At 40.6% G+C, this 25,759-nt stretch overlaps 1 protein-coding gene across 1 annotated transcript in view; it reads right to left on the reverse strand.

The window, feature by feature from the left end:
- Positions 1-701: 701 nt before the first annotated feature.
- Trpc5 (transient receptor potential cation channel subfamily C member 5) overlaps positions 702-25,759 on the reverse strand; it is a 100,729-nt gene continuing 75,671 nt past the window's right edge. Inside the window, exons 3-7 of the mRNA XM_059251511.1 lie at positions 22,958-23,294; positions 20,790-20,929; positions 14,996-15,318; positions 1,822-2,017; positions 702-713 (exon numbers count right to left, since the gene is read on the reverse strand). Of these exons, the coding sequence (XP_059107494.1) occupies positions 702-713; positions 1,822-2,017; positions 14,996-15,318; positions 20,790-20,929; positions 22,958-23,294 (1,008 nt within the window). The remainder of the gene's footprint in view (positions 714-1,821; positions 2,018-14,995; positions 15,319-20,789; positions 20,930-22,957; positions 23,295-25,759) is intronic.

The following is a 25,759-nucleotide window of genomic DNA, read 5'->3' on the forward strand; positions in this document are numbered from 1 at the left end:
AGGGAGACACTGCCAACCGCCACCATGACAAGCCGCATGTGAAGATGCCAGTAAGCCACGAGCCACATGGCAAGGTATAGATTTATGGAAATGGATTAATTTAAGCTGTAAGAACAGTTAGCAAGAAGCCTGCCATGGCCATACAGTTTGTAACCAATGTAAATCTCTGTTTACTTGGTTGGGTCTGAGCGGCTGTGGGACTGGCAGGTGACAAAGATTTGTCCTGACTGTGGGCCAGGCAGGAAAACTCTAGCTACAGGTACATTTTAGATCTAAGCTATAGCACCCCTTGTGCAAATATATTCCATTTATGGTTAGAAAGTATTATAAAATAAATAATTCAAAGATCTCTTCCTATAACATATACTCATTACTGTTTGGTTCTCTCCCTAGTGGAAATGAATATGTTCATTATTACCTACAATATTTGAGAAATGTGGACAGTCTGTGTGTGAGCACATATATCACATATATATGCATATGTAGCCAATAATTTAAGCTCAGATAAGCTAAATGACTCCTCATGACAAACCATACCAGAGAAATAGCATATAGGAGACAGAAAAGACTTAGGTTTTATCTTTGTTTGCCTTGTGCGTGATAGCAACAGACTGATTCATACATAGAGGCAATCTAGCAACTAAATGTCCAAATCCAGGGATACTCAACTTACGTAGTTCTCAGTTAGCCAGACTCAGTTGCTAATACTCTTCCTAGAAGTGATAATCAGGATATGAGAATATAAGTCAAAACTGGATATTTACTTTGGCAGAGAGAGAGACTGAGATAGAGAGAGAGACAGACAGACAGAAAAGAGAGACAGAGAGATAGGAGAGAGGAAGATAAAGATGAGAGAGAGAGAGAGAGAGAGAGAGAGAGAGAGAGAGAGAGAGAGAGAGAGAGAGAGAGAGAGGCAGGCCACAACTAATCCTGTATTCTCTACCTTCATCATTTCGAGTCTAGCGTAACAAGCACTGATGATTGAAATGGTAATATGATGGACAAAAAAATCAGCAATGCAAGGTTCAAGGTGTCATGGTGCATGCCTACAACTCTAGTACTCTGGAGGCTGAGGGAAGAGGATTAAGAATTTGAGGCCAGCCTGGTCTATACAATGAGACTTGTCTTAAAAACAATGAGCTAAAAACAAAACAAAATAATAATGAGCTCAGTCTAAGAAGATCTGGTGGTAGAGTACAGTTACTCATCTCTACTTTAGCAAAAAAATAGCTTCTCATATAAACTGAGCATTATAGTGCACTTCTGTAATTCCAGGACCTGAGATATGAAGACAAGAAGATCAGAAGTTCAGGGTCATTTCTCAGCTACACAGTGAATTTAAGGCCAACTTTGGATACTATGAGACATTGTATAAAAAACAAAAGAGCCCCTCTCCTTCTCAAAAGCTTATTTTTTCAATGGAATTTCAAATTTAGGGTGGAAGATGTTTGCAGTGTTATCCCTAGAGAAAAAGATCAACTGGATTTATCCAGAATGTAAGTGAGGTGCCAAATTGAGTAGCCAACTGTGCATATATCCTCTGAGGTTTCCTTACCGAGGCAAAAATATTGGCTCAAATATTTTAAAACATTTTCAACAGATAGCAAGAAAGTTATGAAATCCAGTAACCAAATCTAGATTACTGGCTTTCTGTAGACTAAGACTGCAATCAGAATTGTTCTGGAAAGAAGTCAGTTGAATAACTGACTAATGTATATTCATTGAGGCAGTCAGACTGTTTCATTGAACTTGCAATGGGCTGCACATCACTGTGACTTCTCCAGAAACCCAGGGAAGCCCCATGGTAAAGCAGTTACTCACGGCAATAAGCTGGTAGGAGTTGTTCATCATGGCAATGAGCATGTTCAGCAGCACTACCAGGGAGATCACGTTGTATGTCCCAAACATAGTAGCTCCCACAAACTCGGTGAACTCGTGTCTGGCCTTCACATTAGTGACATAGAGATTTAAAAGGCCAAATACAGACCAGAAGAGTGACTGAAGGGTTTCAAAGAGCCTAAAAGAGATGCGAGAGCAGGTTAGTTCTCTGAATAGGAGTATAAGAGAGCAGTCAGGTTTGGGACGGGTAGACTGGCATGCTTGTGCATTTTAGTCTCTTAACACAACAGCATAGCCAGGACATTTCATTTGGACACGTTGCTTCTTCTTCCTGGGATATTATCTCTCCCCTCTCAGTGTGCTGGTAACCTAAAAATGCTCAGAGCTTATTTCACAGGCCACTTCCTCTATTAAACCATCTTCCCCACCTTCAGACTATGTTATCTACTACTTTCCTAATTGTTTGGGGTCAGCAAATTCAGAGCTGAAGAATATGGAGCTTTGCAAGTTGGAGGGAGGAGGGCTGGAGAGATAGCTCAGTGGTTAAGAGCACTTGCTGCTTTTCCAGAGGACCCAAATCAGTTCCTAGGACCACACCACAATTGTCTGTAACTCCAACTCCAGGGAATCTGTCTCCTCTGGCCTCCTTAGGCACTTGCACTCATATGCCCACACCGCCATAAAGACACACACACCCCTACATGTAATTAACACAATAAAAAATCTTTTTAAAAAAGTAATATAGAGCTTGGGCTATACTGTACTATGTTGAAATCTCAACTGACACTTGCTTTTTTTTTTTTTGCAAGTTATCTTCCTTCTCTACCTTTCTGTTGATCCTGGGCATGGAATTTAGGGCCCCATATATGCTAAATATGATCTCTACCACTGAGTTGTACTCCAGACCAAAATTGCTACTTTGTGATTTTCATAGGGGTCGAATGGTACTAAGCTCAGTGGAAAAGATTGATGAATCTCAAAATAAGTTATAATTTTTAATGATATATACATTAAGTATTATTAAGAACTCTCTCGGGGCTGGAGAGATGGCTCAGAGGTTAAGAGCACTGACTGCTCTTCCAGAGGCCCTGAGTTCAATTCCCAGCAACCACATGGTGGCGCACAACCATCTATAACAAGATCTGGTGCCCTCTTCGGGCCTGCAGTCATACATGCTGTATACATAATAAATAAATAAATCTTTTTGTTTTTTTTAAAAGAACTCTCTCTATAAGCATATTTTACACGTTCTTTTAAAAAATCTTTACAACACCTCCTGGCTTACCTGGAACTTATTGTACAGACTGGCCTCAAACTCAGAGATTTGCCTGCCTCTGCCTCCTCATTGCTGGGATCAAAGGTGTGCGCCACCACACCTTGGCATGTTTTCCGTTTTTGTGAATAATTGTTCTCACGACTCCTAAAACTTTACTGTAAAAAGCAGTGGCTTTCATGTTAGAACATGAGTTACTAATGTATAAAGTGATGTGGCACTGCAAATAAATGGGAAAAACAGGTGATGGGGACCTTGGGGACAAATTCAAGAGAAGATTTTTATATGATAACTAGAGGATTCAAAATCTGTGGAGGAAATATTGACTTTTTAATGAATAAGAAACCAATAAATTAAAGAAAAACTTTATTATTATTGATGATGTTGCATTCAGAGATTGATTGGCTCAAGGACACTCAGCTAGTAAGTGCTGAGCCAGAATTCAAGGGCAGGTCTTTGTGACCTCGCCAAGCCATTACATCAGTCTCTATTAGATGGCTTTGCAAATTATTGCTTCCTGTTTTAGTTTCCATATCCAAACATGGAACTTTGTAATGATATACTTTTGGCACCTGGGGTTTCATCTGTCTTGCATTCAGAAATCTGCCTACAGCAATATGGTGCAGTTAGCTCATGGGTGGCACATAAGTCATTTCCCAAGCACAAAGAATTGTAGATCATAAGAAACACTACTCTAAGAATGAACATACTTTTTCAGTTTGCTCAAAATGTATTGTTCTTCATTTGCAAGGTGGAATCAGGAGTATCAGGAGTTCAATGTTATCCTTGACTACATAGATATTTGGAGGCCAGCCTGGTCTACATGAGACTGTCTCAAATTGGAAAAAGAGAAGTTAGCCCCACACATCTTTTTTGCAGTGCTGAAGATGGAACTTGTACATGTTATGTGAGTGCTTCAACACTGAACTATACCCCTAGCCTAAGAATTTGATTTCTTTGAAAAAAAGGGCTTATCTTTTCGGATTGCTTTAGTTCATTTGTAATGTACATATAGTAATTATAGAAATTTGCGGGGTAAAGTTTTGGTCCAGGTAGATTCTGTGTGATGACCAAATCAGGTTAATCACTATCTTTACTGCCCCTAGGATCTGCCATTTCTTTGTGGTGAAACATTAAAGTCTGCTCTTCTAGCCAGTTTGGAATATACATTGTCTTTACCTAGAGTCACCCTACTGAGGACAAGAATTCCAGGGCTTTTTGCTCCTATCCTCGTGCAACACTGTTCTCATTGGCCAAGCTTTGCCATGTCTCCCTTTTCCTTTCCTGACCTTTGATAGGTGCCACTCTGTTCTAGTACTAGACTTCTAGAAGCTTACTTTTATCCCCATTTCAAAGCTTACATTTTGTTTGATGCAAGTAAATACTAAAGGATGGGGCATTTGAGACTCAACAGTAAGATGGGAGTCTAATGTTCAGGGGCCAGGACATGAGAAGCACAAAGTATGCCAAGCGCTGGGATTCCAGGTCTGTGCCACTGTACTGACTTACACAATACTGAGGGTAGAAGAGAGGGCTTTGTGCATAGGAGGCACACACTCTACCAACTGAGCCTCATTCTTACCACCTCTTCTGAAATCCCAGGAGACTGGAAGTCAGCGCTAAGCAATACGACGCATCACACAGCCCAGCAGAAGGCTAAAATAATAAGGAAGATAGGAGGAGCCACAATCTAGTTCTGCTAAGAGGGCACAGCTCAAGTGTTTCTTACACATTTGAAGCCAGGACCATCAGGACACCAGTAAGGGAGCAAAAATCTAGCTCAGCAGTTGGATGCTATAAGTTAAGGCAACTAGGGCTCGGAAAAGAAAAGGCAAAGAGCTGTGGTAAATAGAAATGACATCCTGAAGCGCCAAAGCTTGTTAGAGGCTGAATATACTCAAATACAGAAAACATTGAACAGCAGATAACAATGCCATGAACAAGGCAAGTATGTTGATAGGGTCTGAGTTATTTGCATCTCCTGCATGGACTATGTTAAATTCCTTCACCCACTTCCATATCTGCAACAAATAAAACATCAGTGGTTAATGTTGATACAGAATTCACCGCCACTTGTTCCATTGGCTCATACAAAGATTCCCTAAAAGTGTACAACTGGGAATTGAAAATCGACCTTATGCATGAAGTTGTACAAGAGGAGGAAAAGGAGGATAGTGGGGAATGTTATTCCTCAGTGCTGGAGATCAAGAACTCCCTCAACATGGCACACAAATTGTTTTATTATTCCAGGAATTGGTAAACTCATTAACCAAGTTTTAGAGTTCTAATACCAGTAGGACAGCCTTTCAGTTTTAAAGAGATTCTTTTGGAGAGGCCAGTCAGCTCATTTTTATTTAGCAGCAAACAAACGTACAAACAAACGTATAGAAGGAGCTAGCTCAAGAAGGGGCACAGGCTGAGGATACAGAGTCTCTAGGAGACTTGATTGTAGCGTCTACACACCTGATAGTGAAGGAATGGAAGGCAAACCCACACCAGGTGCTTGAGGCAGAAAACTAGCATTGTGGGGAGCCATCCACAATTAGATCACACAGCTAAGAGGGGCACAGGCAAACAGGGATGGGGGCTGCAGTTCTCTGGACATAGGGAGCAAATCTTAACCTCCTGAGAAGCAAATAATCTTCCAAAGGGAAGGAGTATGGAGAAAATTTACCGGTCTGGACTTAATTCAGACCCGAGAAGAAAAACTAGAAGGTGAACTGGAATAGAATGGCTGCTTGGGAGAAAGAAATGACACCCTCTCATGTTTCACAATTAAACTGGATTTTGCTAGTCCTAATAGAGGAAAGGACGGTTGAGGCCCGTTATCGTCATCCTTATCCATTCTTCAGTTTGTGGGACCTACTCTTTCTCACTCTCCCATGCCCCTGATAAGCTTCTCTCTCGCTGGAAAGAATGTGCTTTTCCTGTGTTCCACTTGGTCCAACTTTTGTTTGACTTTCTGGGCTTGGATAAAGCCTCATCGCCTTTGAATGCCTGCTTTAACTACTTTCCTACAAGGTAGGCTTAGCTGTCCTTCTTTTGTGCTTCAAAGTACTCTAGTATTAGCCTGCAGAGGGACACAACAGAGTGGAGAGCCAGTAGAGGGAAGTGACTAAGGTCAAACTTTACAGCTCTCTACTTACTGGGCACGTAACTTTGCTAAAGTTACAGAACCTTTGTAAATGTTAGTTATCCCTAAAATGCTCACTGATTGCTAACATTTGTCGCACTCATCCTGCGACAGCTAATCTTTCTTTTCTTTCCTTTGTTTTTATTTTGAGACAGTGTCTCATTTATCCCAAGCTGATCTCACATTTACGATGTAGCCAAGAATTACCTTGTCCTTCTCTATCAGCCTTCTGTCTCCACCTCTCCCACGCTGAGATTACAAGTGTGGATCACCACACCCAGTTGACTTAGTGCTTGGGTAGCAAGCAGTCTACCAATTCAGCAGTATCCCCAGGCCCTCTTGTTAATTTTAAAAGTAGCTTAGAAGGTAGTAGGGATCATTATGACATTTTCATACATACACACCATACTTTATACTTATTTGTATAGTGGTTAATACTGATTATATTGAGAAGCACCTACCAGACCAGTAAGGCACTTGTCTTCTGTGTCTATATTTTCAGATAGGATTAACTAAGTGGGAAAAGGTCTGTCCTGAATGTGGGGAGCACTATCTCATAGGTTGGAGGCTCAAATACAATAAAAGAGGGACGAGGAGAATGCCTGTAAGCACAGATATTCCTTTTCTCTGCTTCTTTGTCTCCATGTATGGGCTGCTATGCTTATCATGCCCTCCCTGCCATGATGTACTGAAACTATAAGCCCAAAGAAATCTTGCCTCTAGTTGTTTGCCAGATCATTTTCCACAGTGATGGAAAAACTAATGAGTGTACTGTATGCCAAGCATCTTGCTATGTGTTTTGCAGATACTAAAGTATTCTATTGTAACCTTATGAAATACTGTCATTCTTCATTGGCCAGCTAAGAAACTGAATACCAAAGAGACCACATGTGCAGCAAGAAGCAGAGGTAGAAGATATAACCATCTTCTTTGACTCAGGCCCCAACATTTAATCACCTTACTCTAGTCCCTTTGAGCTTTTATGGAACGCCCTCATCACAATGTTTAGCAAATGGTAAATGTGAAAGATGCCATTGACTGGGGTTGGGGTTGTCACTCAGTCATAGGACACTTGACTAGCATGTGGGAAGCCTTGAGTTCAATACTCAGCAACACGCACACACACACACACACACACACACACACACACACACACAAATATGGTAGGTAGTCTAGTTGCTTACTTATGTTCTCCATTACACTATAAACTTCTTTACTAGAATGAGTCCATCTTATTTAATATCCTCATTGCCTGGGTCATAGCAGTGACTGAATATACATTTTCATAAAATAATTTATAAAAGATTACAGAATGGCATAACCAATGCAAGTTCAAATGAGTAACACCATTTATAACAACAGGAGCTGGGACCATGGGAGGAAAGCAGAGGACAACTAGTAAAACCCTTAGAACATGATCAGAACAAGAGAAGAGCCTTCAGTCAAGACTAAGTTTGTATCTAGGTGAAGAAGGTGGGAAAATACATGCTAAATGGAGAAATTACCACAGATTAAGTAGGTATAGATGCCAATAAGTGGTCACTTTCTGGTGGAAGGAAGGTGGGACTGGCCTGCTAGGTTATATACCTTTATCCTCTTTAGCACCATATCTACCCACAATTATTCTTTGTGTGATGAAACTTTTTCTTTCTTTCTGGTTTTTTTTTTTTTTTTGAAACAGAGACTCAGGATATCACTCAGGATAGCATGGAATGAGTTAGGAAGTCCAGGGTGGTCTTAAACTCACTATCCTCCTGCCAAGCTTTCTAAGTGCTGGGATTAAAGGTGTGCACCACTATGATGCTCCACAACCAACCTTATATAACTCCATAGAACCAGTTAGATCCCGTATCTCTGGACACAAATGCAGATTGCAGCCTGTATGTCTGGATTGGTATCATGGCTCTGCCACTTAGGGTTTATGCAACTGGAAGCAACCTGCTTAATTGCTTTGGACCCTAGTTTCTTAATCCATAAAATGGGTAAAACTGACTACCTCAGGGCTAGTGTAGGACCCAAGTGTATTTGTTCATGTAAACCTGATTTATAAGAATAGCTGAGGGCTGGAGAAATGGCTCAGAGGTTAAGAGCACTGGCTACTCTTCCAGAGGTCCTGAGTTCAATTCCCAGCAACCACATGACGACTCACAACCATCTATAATGGGATATGATGCCCTCTTCTGGTGTGTGTACACATAATAAATAAAATTAAAAAAAAGAGTAGCTGAACCTCAGAGTACTTGGTAAATGTTAGCTATTTTTATTACTATCGTTAATCTCTCTATCTTAATGCTTCTGTGCTCCTTGTAGCTTTTTGGGTCGCTGTAGATTATTATTCATTTGTATCTCTAGTGCTTCATAGTTGTGACCACAACACAACCATTTTTTATGTTTTAAAGTTTTTATACTGGCCAATGAGATGGCTCAGCAAGTAAAAGTGCTTGCCGTCAACCCTGATGACCTGAGTTTGACCCTTGGAACACACATGGTGGAGAAAGAGAAGCCACTCCTGTGAGTTATCCTCTGATTTCCACACACACACACACACACACACACACACACACACACACACACACTAAGGTAATCCTCATCCCCCCACATTCGAGTAATAAATAGATAAAAAAAGAATAAAATAAATTTTACAAATTTTGCATATAGACACCTTTTATGTACAATCTTCATATGTATCATTTATATAGCTGCCCAATAATCCACCTAGCAAAGACAAAGGCTGACAAAATTACCAATGCTTTGGGTGAAAATCAATGGCATACTTCATAGATTTTTCAGATGACACAGGACGTTAAAATGAAGAATCAAGATTAAGAAAGAATGTCATCCTCTGACCTCTACATTCATGCTGTGGCACACGTGCCACCTGCAAAATGTAATAAAAAGGATTCAGAAGCATTTCATCAGCTTGAAGCAATGGGCTGAAACTAACAGATGGAATATAATAGAAATCCATGTATAGCTTTGCTCTTAAGCCAAGTGTCCAAGTGCTGGATGAGAGCAACAGGGAATAATGCCAAGGGGTTTTTGCTGAAAGCAATCTTAAAGCAATCAGTAGAGTGGCAGAGCTGGACAGATAACTACCCAAGGGGTAGAAATAGAAGCAAGTGATCTACAGTTAATAATAGGATAGCTTCATGTCCATCCATTTTGTAAATGGCGTCCTTGTAGAACTGGTGACTCTAAATAAGGTCACTAGACTCACCAATGTTTATTTTCTGGTCATAGTGTATAATATTTACATGAGATGTTACCACTGGGGAACATCAGATAAAAGCTCCACAGGTTTCTCTTATATTATTTATTATGATTGCATGCATGTAAATCTATAATTATCTCCAGATTAAAAATGATAGTTATTACCAGTCTTCATTGTTTCAATTATTTGATGCACGTTTTGAATACCTTTGTGTTCTGGGCCCCTGTGTGGTAAGTACAAGCCTGGTTACAATGGGAGTTTCAGTTTGGTGGAGACAGATGACTAAAATACAGAAGGTTACATATTACAGCAGATATGTGTTTATAATGCTGTAGGGCAACAGAAGAAATCCACAGCTGAAAGGGGGAAAGAAAAGGCTTTAGAACAGGTGACACTGTTAGATTCTAGAAGGCTGGAAAAGAGTTTGCCAAATTGGCTAGGTGGGTGTGATGGCTAATCTTGGTTGTCCACTTGACACACCTGGGATGAGGGAACCTCAACTGAAGAATTGCCTCCATCAAATTGGCCTGTGGGCTTTTCTGTGAGGACATTTTATTGATTGCTAATGAATGTAGGAGGTTCTAGCCCACTGTGTGCAGTATCATCCCACATGAGAGTGGAACCAAGCCAGTAAGTAGCATTCCTCCATAGTCTCTGCTTCAGTTCCTGCCTCCAGGTTCCTGCCTTGACTTCCTGTCCTGACTTCCCACAATGATGAACTATGTCTTGAAAGTATTAGATGATATAAAGCTTTCCTTCCCCAAGCTGCTTTTGGTCAGAGCCGCTTATTACAGCAGCAGAAATCTAACTTGGACAGTGGGGACAGGCTTTCCAGGCAGAGGGACAAAACCCATGCAACTGAGACAAAAAGCCTTTGTGTATCCGGGGAGCAGAAAATATTGACCATGAAGGAGAAGAGTCAAAGCATGTGGAGACCTACTGCAAATTTCTAAGACCCTGTATATTATGGTACAGAGGTTGGATTTACAGAGGAGAATAGCATATACTGGATAGGCATGGAGCCAGGGCGTGATGAGATGATACTGGGATTTAGAAAGAAATATCCACATGGTGTGTGCAGGCAGGGAGAATAGTTAAGAGGCTGTTGCTGGAGTTCTTAGGATTTAGGCTTGAACCTAAACAGTGTTTCTCTCTGTCTATTCTCTGTCTCTCTGTCTCTGTCTCTCTGTCTCTCTCTGTCTCTCTGTCTCTCTCTGTCTCTCTGTCTCTGTCTCTGTCTCTGTCTCTGTCTCTCTCTCTCTCTCTCTCTGTGTGTGTGTTTTGCAGGAGCTTTAGAAAGTACAACTGACCAGGGTGAGTTGACACACTAGATTCTGGCTGGTGTCATGAGTGAGCTGAGGAATTAAAGGGAAAATGAGTTAGAGTGACAACATGGAGATAAGTGTTTTAGTTGTGGACATTCAGTGTCTTGAGTGTCCTGTGGAATAAAGAGGCAGGGGTAGATGAGTGCCTTGACCATTGAAAACAGATGCAGGACTTTCAGGTTAACACCTTTACACTATTACTCTGTAACCTTCACAAATCCTATGCTCACAGAGCGATGATACCTTCGATGATGCCTTCCCAACTGCCTCTTCCAAGAGCAGATGAAGGCCCAGAACTCCCAATGTGGAATGTGGAGCTCAAGTCAACAACAGTGTTGCCATGTTGTTGTCAACAAGTATATCGTGTTCCTCACAAAACACATTTCAAGGAGAAAACTTTTACCCTATTTAAATAACAATAGCAATGGCATTCCTGGAGAATCATATGGAAGAGGAAAAGTTGTGTATACACCAAACTTTTCATGAGATATCTAAACAACCTCACATTCCCCTTCTGTAAACATCTGTCTTTCTGATGATCTGGCTGAGCAGCATGCATTTTAATAGGTATTATTATCAATGCCAAAGTCAAAGTGTTTAAAAGAAAACAAATTTGAATCAGGCTTCTATGGAGGCAAGCAATCCAAAGATAGAGGGGAAGGTGAAGTGACATTACTGCTAATTTGGGTCCAACATGACAACGTGTCTTCATACCTGATACCTCAAAGATATAATTTCATGTGTGGCAGATGCCCATTCTTGTTGACAGTCTCTGCTAAGCAAATGATGGGAGCAACATGCCCATTGGCTACAGGGGTATTAATAATGATTATAAACTTTCAGGGAGGCATTTCATACACTTCCTTGGCAGAGCTCACATGGATGGGGAATTGGTAAGGACCTGGCCTCCTGGAAAGCACTTTGCTTTCAATTGTTCCATCCTTTGGAACACTTTCATGGGAATGATGATGTCTCTTGGTGAAAATGACACCGCAGAATTTCTTTCTTTCTTTCTTTCTTTCTTTCTTTCTTTCTTTCTTTCTTTCTTTCTTTCTTTTTCTTTCTTTTTGTTTGTTTTTTTGAGACAGGGTTTCTCTGTGTAGCTTTGTACCTTTCCTGGATCTCACTCTGTAGACCAGGTTGGCCTCGAACTCACAGCGATCCGCCTGGCTCTGCCTCCCGACTGCTGGGATTAAAGGCGTGCGCCACCACCGCCCAGCCAGAATTGCTCTTTCTAATGAACCTAGGTTGACATGAGTCCTGTCTCCAGAGCCATGCTGGAGAAGAAGGCAAAGTTCCTAGTGAAGAGGCATCAGCAAGGTGCTAAGTTACTGTTCGGCACTTGGCTTGGCTTAACAACATAGTGCTAACTCTTGAGCAAGCCATTCTGGACCTTTATCCTCTCACTTTTCTCATCCAAGATTTTGCTCTGACCTATGGGAGGAGAGATGGGTTATCCTCTGGTGGAGGTGAAGAGTGCTGCAGTGTGCGATGGAATGAGCCAACATGCTTCACTCCAACATGTTCACTGGAGAGATCGTTTGAAAGATAAGAGGGAGGAAGAATGTCTAGAGACAACACATTTAGGAAGACCTCTTCCTGTTTCTATGATGGAGAATCACAGCGGAAGGACTCTGAAACTTCCCACAGTTAAGACAACTTTCAAAAATTTTCCAAACATTTCTGCAACATATCTTACCTCAGACTCTATTTTTATGCCTATTATCAATTTATTGAATTGTGGGATTTATATAACTCACTTTAGGAAATACAGCTAGGGTAAATCACATGGGAAGGAAAGAAGGCATTGATTTTTCCTGTGAGTCTATTTGATCAAGTTAAAATACCTTTGCAAAACTGGGTATGATGATGAAAACCTGTAATTCTAGCACTTGGGAGGTGGAGACAGGAAGTCCAAGAATTCAAGGTCATTCTCAGCTACAAAGGGAGTTCAAAGCCATCCTGGAATGATATGAAACCTTGTCCCCAAACAGCAGCAGTAGCAGTAGCAGCAGCAACAGACATCCTTTGTCACTGGCCTTTTGTTGTTCTTCTTGAGATAGAGTGTTGCTATGTAATCTAGACTGGGCTCAAACTTGTAATCTTCCTACCTCTTCCTGGGAGTGCTGAGATATTAGGCATAAACTACCACCCTTGACATAGCCTTAGTTACTAAAGAATTTTCTAGAATGTCAAAGTACATTGAACTGACTTATTGAGATAAGAAAAAAAAGTAATTCAGCGAAAGTGGCCAGTAAGATGTCTCACTGAGTAAAAGTGCTTGTCACCAAGCCTGATGACCTGAGTTTGAGCACCAGAACTCGCATAGTGGAAGGAGAGAACCAATGTCTAGAATTATGCAGTGTCATACATGTGATCTCTCTCTCTCTCTCTCTCTCTCTCTCTCTCTCTCTCTCTCTCACACACACACACACACACACACACACACACACACACACACACACAAATACTTGTTTAAAGGACCCACCCATAAATCCACTGAACTGTTATTTGGCTATAAAATATTGAAATTCTGACATCTGTAGAAACATAAACTAATGCAAAGGATATTTAATGTTAAGTGAAATAAGCTCCATACAAAGTCTGCATCATCTCACCAGTATATGGAATGTAAAAGAATTGATATTGTAGAAGTACAGAATGGAATGGTAGTTATTGGAGGTGGAAAGTAGGAGGGATGGGAGAGGTTGGCCAACAAAAACAATGTTGCAGTTAGTTGGATAGGAGCAAGAAGTTCTGCTGATCTGTTATACAATAGGGAGACTACAGATGAGAATAGCACATTGTAAATTTTAAACTGGCTAGAACAGATTCTGCATGTTTCACCACAAAGGAATGAGAAATACTTGAGTTGATGAGGATGCTAATTATCCAGATTTGATCATTGTACTGTGTGTTCATATATCATAACTTCACTTTACACCTCCAAGATTTGTATAATTTTTGTATGTGAATTTTTTTTTAAAAAATTCTAATAGATGAATTCTTAGTTTAATGGCTGAGAATCATGAACAAGCTTTGGGTCTCTGTAATGGATCTTGAGACGGACAAAGTGAAGAACACTGATGCCCAATGCAGCTTCTAACCTAAGAAAATTGCATGAATTAATTTATTCTTCCTTCCTTCGTTCCTTCCTTTCTTCCTTCCCTCCTTCCTTCCTTCTGCCCTTCCTCTGTCCTCTCCCATCCCCTCCCTCCCTTTTGCTTTTGCTCTTTTTAGATAGGGTTTCACTGTGTAGCCAAGGCTATTCTCAAGCTCATGAACCTCCTGCCTTGGCCTCCTGAGTGTGTCACAATATCTAGCTGCTTCTTTTTTTCCCTCTTCTTTATTTCCACTATCATTCTAAAGCCATTTAGGGAGTGAAAATATTCCAAAGAAGGTCTTCACAGTAGGAAGGAAAGGCACAGGCATTACTTGGCCAGAGGCTGTGAACCTCTCATAGGCTTCTTTCTACACCCAAAATTGGAGCAGAGACATTTCCAATCAATCCCCACCTCAACCCCAAAATTGGTCTAGTAGGCTAGCTGACTGTAATCTTGCCTGAAGCCTGTCTACTCTATCCTAGTGTACCCATGTATTAAGACACCTTTGTCGGGCTGGAGAGATGGCTCAGACGTTAAGAGCACAGATTGCTCTTCTAGAGGACCTAGGTTCAATTCCCAGCAACTGCATGATGGCTCAACAGTTTGTAACTCCAGTTGTAGGGGACCTGACATCTCATACAGACAAAACACCACTGCACATAAAAATAAATAAGTTTTTTAAAAAATGCTTTAAAATAAATAAAGAAATCTTAAAAAAAAGATGCCTTTGTCTCCTTTGCTTTGAGCGTGACTTACAGTAGTCAAGTTAATTTTGTGGTCATGAGTTCCTAGGAATAGTCACAGGCTTTTACATCCTTTGTGGCTGCCACTCCTTTGAATGCTACAAAAAGTACTGAGACCTACCTTTTTTCGCAGAGTCACTGCAAAGCTCTCTCGGTTTCTGTGTCCCTGGTAAATCTTTTTCTCTTCTAATGCTACTTTCCTAGTACTCTATGTTGAAGGAAGAACTTTCTTGTACCCCAGACCCTTTGGGTAGATCTGTAGAGAGCTTTGCTATCCCATCAAGAGATACTGATGAAGCTGTGCATGGAAAATAGAACAAAAAGGAAGGCAGAGAGAAGGTAAAAGAAAGAGAACTGTGAGTCTTACGTGGAGAAGGCATTGTTCTGTTTTTCACACCGGATCCCCTTGCAGTTGTTAGGTTCGTCGATAGCTCTGGTCTCATAGTAAAAATAAAGCTGGTTCAGTCCATTGGCAAAAGCCAGCAGTACTAGGCAGTAGATAAAGAGGAATTTGAGGATATCAAGCAGCATGCGTCCCAAAGAGATCTGCAGAGGCCCTAAGTGGGAGTTGGCTGTGAACAAGGATATGAGACGCAAGGAACTTAAAATGTTGGATATTGCGAAGAGTGCCTCTGCAATCAGAGTCGGGTGCCACATTTCCCATTCCTCCCTTGGACGAGAACCATTATACTGAAAAAGAAAAGAAAAAACAACAGAAGTGTACAATATGAGAAGTACAGTGAGCATTTCCAAATTTTCCCCTTTGTACCCTTCCACACACAAATTATGCACCCGACACTCAGCTTACATAAAATTCACCGTACATGGTACTATTTGTTTGTCTTTTTGCCCCATTCAATCAGTACACAGTGCTAATAACTGTCTCCCTCCCACTCTTATCCAAATATATACCAAGCATATATACATAGCAGAAGGAATTTCAGAGGCATCATCTGCAGCAGCCACCTGGGGTTTATCAACAGACATTTCTAACTGTGGGTTTACCAGATTGTTGCTGAGTGTTGCTGAAAAGGAGCCATTGGGGTGCTCAAGCTAGTAGGGACCAATTTTTCCACCTCTTGATGAGATTTCAATTCAGATCTATGATCCCTCCACATTGGCTTGAATCATATGGTCAATTTGTAGTTACTGAAGGACTAGATAGCAACCTCCTCAGTGTTCACTCTCCAGGCTCTGCTGCCTACAGTTTAGGGCTGATAGAGAGTCCTTAGGGAGCCTTTCTTCAGAGCTTTCTGCTGCATTTTTAGCAGTTTGTAATATATTCTACACCATTGCAAATGGCATGTCAACCTTCCAGGTAGCAAATTTAGTACTTCTCCACACAGTGGCATATGGATGTATTTTACTGTTTCTTTAACAACCTTACAAGTTAGAAAGGCCTTCCAGTGCAAATGAAGAACCAGGAAGTTGAAGGAGAGGGAATAGCAAGTATTTATAGGGTTTGTTGCCCATTTCCAGCCTCTTTAAGGCCTCTATCTTCTGGAATGTGAGGAATAGCCTCATAGGAAAATGTGAGATGGAGAGGTTTGGACTCCAGTTTGGAAACTTTCACTTAAAACTGCCTGTAACTTTTACATTCACAATAAAAGGATAAGGCCATTCCTACCTACTGTATTGTTTGTGATTCTGTATTTAAGTGCAAGAGTCTCTGTATTCCATAAGGGAGGATGATATGGAAATATAAGGGCTTAATTGTTAACCTTCCCAAGATCAGAAGTAGGTTTTGCCTGGAATTCAATCTGAAGCACCATTACGTTATACTCTCATTTAAATATTTCAAATTTCTGAGGACTAAATGTAGATGACTTTCCTGAGAAAATGTGTTGGGGTCCAAATGATCTTGCAAGCATTTCTCAAGTGTGCTTCACTTCCAACAACCAATAAAACTGATGGTGTTAAAATCACTTATGTGTGGCCAATATTCTTCATTGTCAGAGGAATCAGAGAGACTGTGCCACATGTATGCTTCTATTTCACATAGATTTTTTTTGGTGGCTGATCAATTTTGTGTAATCTTAGCCAAATTTCCCACATTTCCCACATTTTCCTTCAACGAAAAAAGTGAACCAAAAACAGTTCTTGCACATGCCGGTCTCACAAATGGAGGAACTGAAATCCAGAGAGGCAGAGTGACTTGCTAAAGATCACACAGCAAATTTGGTGGTAGAGCCAGAACTCCAGATCTCTCGACATTAAGTCTAGCACAGTTTCAATGAAATGTCACTCACATGGGGGTTGATCTCACAACACAGATGTTACAAAGGTTGTTACACACTTTGAGATCTATGTGAGAGATGGAGATTCTTTGCTGACAACCAAACAGAACCTATGTTTCAAAATGAGAAATAATCAGATGACATATGTACAGTCTAATTTATTTCACTTTTATTCTGTCTCTCCACCACAGGAAAGCCTGTTACCCACAGGATGGCGAATCTGGATGTGCAGAATACTCAGAAGCATGAAAGACAATTCTCCTAGGACATCTCTAGTTTGTGTCTTATACCTCTGGAGAACAGCACCTCAGCAGGTGGGTGATGGGAAATTAGCTCAGATGACATGTAGCATAGATGTCAACAGCATTTTTCTGTCAAGTGTCAGATAGTGCATAGTTTTGGCTTTGTCAGCTGTGGGTCTCTGTCACAGCTTCTTAACACTCACTTCCTTTGTAGCACTAAAGTGGCCAAAGACAGTACATAGACAAATGTGTGTGACAGTAAGCCATATTTTGTCCATAGACCATAGCTTAATAATCTAAGATCTAATCTTGTAAATTTTAAACTCTATTTTTTAGACCCTCAGGGTTTAATGGAGGCATCTAACAGCCATTGTGGGGTCCAAAGAAGACTAGATGATACATTCCTTACACCAAACTTAGCCCTTTGGGGTATTTTATATACTGCAATTCTGGGTAAGTCTCTGCTTGATGATGTGTTTCCATAGAATGCAAAGCTTGAAAACCGCTAATGAAGTTTAATTTCCATATTTATCAGAGGCAGTACTGAGGCTCTGAAAGGAAGAGGGATTGGCTGGTCGTGATCTAGCTCACAAGTGTGAGTAAGGCTCAAATCCATGTGTGCAGAAGCTAGATCACTGATACTGGGAGGTAAATGACTTTTTAAAAATATTCTTTGAAATGGATTGTAGTTTGAAACTTGGCCTCACTTTTTTCAAAGAGGTGTGGATTACATTCTGTTAACCTCAAAGCAAAACCTGAAGAGGAATAGTCTAACATGGGGACTTGATGATGGTATGAACATGAAGAGGTGATTGTATCTATAGTAAAGTAAATGTTGAAGAAATGCCCACAACTCAGTAAAGTCCAGAATCAGTCTGTGTATGGATCAGGGTGTAGGAGGCATAGACCTAAGTAATATGCTAGAAGATGAAATGCTGACTATTCTCCATTTGAAGGCTTGTCTGTGGACACTGAGGGTCAATCATAAGTATAGCTGTTCTTTTGGGTTATTTTGGTGAATGTCTTCTGGTTCTTGTTGTTTTAAAGCCTGTGGGGTGAAGTATGTATTGTTAATGAATTTTTCACTCCAAAAAATAAATACCTGGATCTGGGGAAACGGTTTAGTGGGTAAAGTGTTTACTGTGAAAGCAAGAGAACCAGAGTTCAGATCCCTAGCACCTATGTAAAAGTCAAGTGCAGTGGTACAATCCCACTGCTTGGGAGGAGGGTGGAAATAGGTAGAACCCAGGGGCTTGCTGGCCAACCTGCTAATTGAAATGGTGAGTTCCAGGTTCAGTGAGACACCCTGTCTCAAAAAACAAGTTGGAGAGCCATTGAGGAAGACGTTCAACAGCACACTCACATCTGTCTGCCTCTACCTCCCAAGTGCTGGGATTAAAGGCATGCACCACCACTACCGGGGGTGACTTCAGTCTTAATGGTTGTCTCATTCTGCTCAGGGAATGTCTAACTGGTTGCATTTTTGTGGATGAGAGGACCACACTCTTCCCACTTACAAGTTCTCATTTAAAACATGCAAATTCTGGGGGCTGGAGAGATGGATCAGTGGTTGAGACTATTTGCTGCTCTTGTAGAGGACTTGCGTTCAATTCCCAACACTCACATTGTGGCTCATAACCAACTGCCTGTAACTCCAAGTTTAGGGAATGGGACCACCTCTCTTCTGGCCTTTATGGCCACTAAGCATATGCAAAAAAACCGCTCAAACACATAAATATGATTTAAAAATCCAAATTCTGGCTAGGCATGGTGGCGCACGACTTTAATCCAGCACTCAGGAGGCAGAGGCAGATCACTGTGAAGCAAGTTCTGGGACAGCTAGGACTGTTACACAGAAAAAAACCCTGTCTCAAAAAAAAAATACAAATTCTGAATGTGACATGTCTTATTTATGTTTCCTTAAAGTGGTAAGACGCAGAATTTATGATCTTAGCAGAGTGGGTTTATTATACTTTGTGATGGAGAAGTATTTAGCTCTTTGGAAGCCTCACCAGTGAAATTGGGAAGATCATGTGATTACTGATGTTAAGTATCTGTAGACACATTTTAATACCCCCAGATAGAAATACTTGTTTTTCATCATGTATTCTAAACTTTTCTGGCTAAACAAAACCCAGTAATTTCAAGACTGATAAGTTACGGTTTCTCTACTTCTAGAGGAGATTTAAAAAATATAATATTTTTCTTAATTTTATACATGCATACAATGCATTTTTAAGGAAAACTGTGTTACTTAGCTAGCAGAGTACCCAAGTGCCATGGAGTTAACCCAGGCAGTTTAACCAGAGTCAGACATTTTCTTCACCAGGCTTTTCTTCTAAGAAAGTTGTAAGTTTGTGTTAAATGATCACCACACACATAAGGCATACTCTTGGGCTCCTTTCAAAAATGTTTCATGAATGCATTCAATATTCATGCTCTATATAACTCTCAAGGTCTTGCAATTTATGCAATATGCATATTAGGGATATAAAAATAAACCAAGTTGTTGGAGACTTGGGGGACAGCCATATTCCCATTCTAAAAGTCCTCAAAGTGAAATTTAGTACCAAAAGCATGACTGACTAGACATCTTGGGAAATGAATTGTCAGCCTTTCCTTGTGGGGGGAAAAACTCAACTCTGGGTTTAAGGAGCACAGCCACACGTTCTCTTATTAAGTACCAGACCTGAACTCAGACCTGTGATTACCCCCAAACACAGGGGCCTGTGAATAGGTGCCTGGAACTTTCCTTCACACTTGTCTCTTTGGCCTGGGGAAGGTCATCTTACATGGGTTGTATGTCTGTGGATGAGTGAACCAGACTCTACCCACTTACAGATCTCATTAAAACATTGGAAATTGCGCACATTTTAAAATGATTTCCAGGATGATTTAAGGTGCTTGCGCATGGGGAAAGGATCAAAGTGATGGGGGTATGCACCGTGCATACATTTTCTGAATTAATGGAGAGACATAGGTTGAATGATACTGAAAACTTGGGATTTTAACTAAATGGTTATCCTGACAGAAGAAGTAACAAAGAAAGCAGAGGCTACTGTAGCCCTACATGCCACACGGCGTCTGGAGTTCTGCTGCTTGTCATATGAAGAACAGTGAGGGAAGTGGTGATGTTTGGCTTTGCAAAACAATGACTCAGAAGGTAATGGAGCGCCGATGCTACCTACACCAGAAGAACTGCTACAGAGAGGAAACAGTTTTGTTCTATAGACAGGGAGGAGGAGTTGCCAATGGATATGGCATGGGAAAATATTAATCAAATATACAAGAAATGATTTTACTAATGTGATAACAGTTAAGATGCTCTTTGGAAGTAATGAATTTAGTGAATTTCCTGTCCCTACTCTGTACTGCATCAGAGCACCATCTTCTTCAAAAGAACATTATTGATGTTTAAGCGCTGAAGGGTGAAGACACCTCTACCATGCAGGTCTGAGAAGCTTAGGGATTCATCTGAAAAAATGTTCCGTTATCCACGGCTTTGCTTAAGTAGACACTACTTACGGACTATTGAAAGGATCTCTGTAGGTAGTATTTTCTAATGCAGATGGAACACTCATTCATTTTTCCCATAAATTTTTCCTGCTCCTGGTTCAAAAGTTTATTGGCATAACCCATCCAAAATAATTGAGGAAGAAAATTGCTACACATTCCATTTTACCTTGACATAGGCCACAATCTTCAAAGAAATAGTTGCCAGGTAGAGGGAGTTCATTGCGAAATCCATTAAGTTCCACCAATCATGGATGTATTCAGTGAATCCACCATCCCACATTTCCTTTATCTCCCCCCAAATGAAACCTGAAGAATGGAGGCAATAAGTTCATTACTATATCAAGGCAGCATTGAACATTACAACAGGAGTCCTCCAAATGAATAAAGAGACTCTAGAAGATGGAGATCACTTACCCCTCTTTTTTTTTTGGCTACCTGACCACTCAATTTTTAATTTGTCAAATCTAGTATGCTTTTCATTTTTCTGGGCACTCTTCACTTCTACTTTTCAAAATTTACATACAAAGTATTAGGGTTCAAACTTATGGCATTTTGAAACATAAAGCAGAATTTGCTTCTGTTGTTCCTAACCCCTCTTCTCTTTTTCCTCCTTTACCCTTCTCCTCCTCTTTTCTGCTTTCATGTCACATATTGTATTTCTTTTTCCTCAATACCCCCCTCTCTCTGTCTTCTTTCTAGTTTATGACCTATATATTCACACTCATATTTATCTGAGCATTAAAAACAAGGATCTGCATATAAGAGAATATGAGGTATTTATCTTTCTTACTTTAGGTAGCCTCATTCAATATAATATTTTATGGATCCACCCATTTTCCTGTATTTTTTACAATTTTATTATTCTTTACAACTGAATAAACTTGCATTGTGTGTATGTACCCTGTTTTCATTGGTTGACGGGCATCTGAGCTAGTTCCATTTCCTTGTTATTGTCAAGAGCACAGCAATAAACATAGAGATACAAGTGTCTCTATGGTGGGATAGTGGGTCCTTTGGGTACCTGAGCCAGGAATAGTATAGTTTTATGACAAACTACCACACTGATTTCCACATTGCCTGCTTAATTCTCTCACCAGCAGCCATTGAGGCTTCTTCTTTTCCCACACCCTTGCCAGTACATGGCATCATGTACTTTCTTGACGATAGCCATTATGACTAGGATGAGAGAAAATTTCAAAGTAGTTTTAATTTTCATTTCCCTGATGGCTGAGGATGATGACTACTTCTTAAAATACTTATTGTCCACTTTGTCCTCCTTCTTAATTGGATGCTATTGCAATTTTGTCTTAAATTTTATTTTAGCTACTGAAATTTTAGGCACTGTATTCTACATTTTTCCCATTTTGGAGTGTAATAAATTGACTTCATCAGTATTATTCCATGGTCCTTACTTTCCACGTGGTGCTAAGGAGAAAAGCTCTCCATGGGTTTTGAGGTGAGTAAGCTGAGCAGGGAGCAAATCGCCAAATGTAAGTAAGCATTGTGGCCCAAAATAAATTAGGATACTATTTTCTCTATTTTCCTGTCATTATATTGGGCTTTTGTGGAATTTTGCCTGATGACAGAGATGTTTCAATTAAAATATGTGGCTTTGGTCAAGGCCATCCCTTCCCAGACTTTACATGCAAACTGCTTAGGGAATGCTGTTAACTTCCAGACTTAGGGTAGCACTTAAAATGTCTCTGATAAAATCCCAAGTAATGCTCATAATAGTAGCTTTGGGTTCATAGTTTGAGTGATACTTAGAAGATGGCATGTATTGGAGAGTCTAGTGACCTCTAATTATGCCTAGAGACCACAGGTAGATCAACTTTACTATAGCCAGTGTGAATTTCCCAGGTTTTTCTGCTGACTGTGGGATCAGTATCGAAATAGAACATGGAACCTGGACAGGTGCTAGGATTATATGAAGTAGACACAAACACAAGAAATCAGCAGAATCCATGTACCTCCTGGTTATGGGAAAGGGTGCTTTAAAGAGAATTGCCCTGTCTAGTTTACCAGAAGCCTATGTGGACTGACACAAAGCTTTCTCCCCAAAACTAACTAACAGCCATTTTTTCTTCCATCCTAGAAGATGTTATGTGAGCAGATGCAAACCCTGACAGCATGCCTGGTTTACAGTGGCCCATGCATAACTGAGTGATCCATACCTAGGATAGAAGGAACCACATTTCTTAGATTATTCTCAACAAAAGGCCTACTGGAGGGGTCCTAGTTCAGAGCTAGCTACTCTGAGTACATGTCCCAGTATTTTTTTTAAAGGAGGACTAGAAGACAGCCCAGTCATTGTTGTTGTTCTGTTTTACACACCTAGAACCCAAGGCAGTATCATCCATTCCACAACAGTTGGGGGAGGTCCTTGTACATGGAGGTCTGTCCTGACAATATGCTGAGAAGCCAGGAGAAGCATGAAGAGGAAGGTCAGATAGGAAGCTGTATGGCAGATGAACTTGATAAAGGGCTTCTTGATGAACAGCCCAAGGTTGCTTCTGGGTGAGATCAGATAGGCTATAGACAGCATAGGAAACAGGAAGCCAATGGTCATGCAGGTCAGAAGCTTGACTACCCAGTGTTTTCTCCGCCATCCAGGGAAGCCATCATACCACAAGGTGGCAAGCAATTGTTGGCAGTTTGGCTGAGCAACAAACTGGGAAAAGAAAAGAACACATTAGGCACCTAAGATGTCCAGGAAAAAGTCAATGTTCATAATACTTCTAGTCACAGTCTTCTCCAGCAAAAGACTATATAACTAATTGACACAGGAGGCTGAGAATCGTTAAAAGTATATTGAAAAATCTAGGTTCCTAGGTACATTCCTGATGGACAGGCTCCTTAAGGTATGGAGGGATAAAGCCCGGACACCAGCTTTCTAAATTTTCCTGAGAATATACATGCCTCTCAGCTGAGAATCATGAGGATTTTCATTTCAGACTGATTTGCTTCTGCTCATTCCCTTTGCCTACATGCGGTCACCATCAAGTGTACAGTTGGTTTGGGGAAACACAAACAGCCAGAGAATAAACCGTGCCTGTGGCTATGGTTTGAAATGGAAATTAGTCCTCTTTTTGATTTTGCCTTTTTCCCATTTTATTTTGAGTATCACTTGGCTGGTTTGCAGTAAATCATGTTGCTACTTTGCTATCTATTTAATACCCTTTCTAGCCTAGACAAACAACACAGGAAAATATTTGGGGGCCAACACTGTAATATTGTATACTAACCCAGCTGGGATTTGACTTAAGGCAATTTACAAAGTGTCAGTGATTAATAATTAAGGAATAATCAGCAATGCAAGTCACCCTCCAGCTGCTACTTCCTGGTAAGTGACTCAATGGGGAGCTTAGCTGTCAACCATGATTTGAAATACTGCCTACATTTGACTACTCAAGCTTCCCGGGGGACAGATTAACATAGCTACACCATGTAGCATACTAGTTAGAAAGGACAGAAACCTGTTCCATCATTTACCCAACACCTAAGGCAAATTATCCCATCTTTACTATTACATTTACAACGACCAGAAATTCTCAACTGAATCATTATTTTCCTTGAGCACATGGTCAGACCATTTCTCAGCATCCCTGGCCATGTGACTAAGTTTTCATTAATGGAATGCGAGTGGAAATGATGTGCAACAGTTGAAGGATTGTCCTACAGAAGTTTTTCATGTGTTCCTCTGTGGTTTTACTGCATTTGGGGGTCTTTTGTGAGCCATGTCCCTCAATATCCATAAGGAAGAGAACTATCCTGCTAACCAAGAATACTTATATTGAAACATTACATGTATGAGAAAATGCTATTGTGTTTAAGCTACCATATGTTTCAGGTTTAAAGTATATGAAAACTATGAAAAATAATCTCTATGACTGAAGAGACGGCTCAGGTAAACACTTGTTCAGAGGACTTGCTACTTTTGCGGAGGACCTGGGTTCAGGTCCAAGCATCGACATGGCAGCTCACAACCATTTGTAACACTCCAGTTCCAGGGGATCCAATGTCCTCTTCTCACCTCTATTGGCAGCACGCACACATACATACACAAAGGCAAACACTCACACACACAAACTATACCAAATGCTTTCTAATTTCCAAAATATTTTTATCCTCTGACCTCATTTCACCCAAATATATTCATAATTTCTATTATGTACTCAGAACTCCTTTCCACAAATTCATATATGAAATCATATAGATCACTTTTACTTTTCTAGGCATCATAGACTATGCCACAGAAGTCCAAGAAGATAGAGGAAAGCAGTAGGGTGAAGCTAGAGCTTCAGATGCAATGGAAAAAAACCCACTGAGGGTTTTTAGTCTAGTGAGGAACACAGACGCATGAAAAGAGTGGGATGCCTTTTTACAGTTTATTAGTCTTCTTAGAAATGTGCCTCATCATAGCAGATTAAATCACCCCAGACTCCTCCGTCATCTTGCTTTTTGCTAGCTCTGATGTTGGACTTTGCAAGCACCCCACCCACGACCATTTTCAATATGATCTTGTGTGCCTTTCAGTTTTTTTCTTCTTAAATAGACCATGTCTTACAAGTCTGCATTTGGGCACATTCTACTTGCACAATTAAAGGAATCAATCGTGCCAAAGCCAACTGTCTTGCCATCACCGTAATGGGTTCTGAATCCAAATGCAACAATGGCACCTGGTATGGCCTTATATATTTTGTCTAACTGTAGTCAAATTTCTGTCTTCAGTGCTGTTGCTTTCTCAGAGTGAAGGGCATAGATGACCATTTGTTTCTTCTGAGGTAGATGGTTGGTCATGGATTTCCTGGTCTTGACAATTATGGTGTCATTCATGATGGTGGCTATCCTCAAGCAGCCAAGAACTTTCTGATGGACAACAATATAAATGTGCAAGGAAAGACCCTGCCCCCAAGACAATTTTATAACTGTGCAGTACAGGAACTGGAAAAGGTGTGAACAAGGCATTAAAGGGAACACAAATGAGCTTCCTGGGTGGGGAAATACCTGAGTGGAGTATTAAAGGCTGTGTAGATGATGGCTAGATGCAAGAGAAGAGAAGGGACGGGAGTAAACAACACAAGCGAAGAGGATGGCATAACTAAAGGTGAGGTGAAGAAGAGCATGGTTCATCTT

The sequence above is a fragment of the Peromyscus eremicus genome, chromosome X (assembly GCF_949786415.1).
Source record: "Peromyscus eremicus chromosome X, PerEre_H2_v1, whole genome shotgun sequence".
Lineage (NCBI taxonomy): Eukaryota > Metazoa > Chordata > Mammalia > Rodentia > Cricetidae > Peromyscus > Peromyscus eremicus.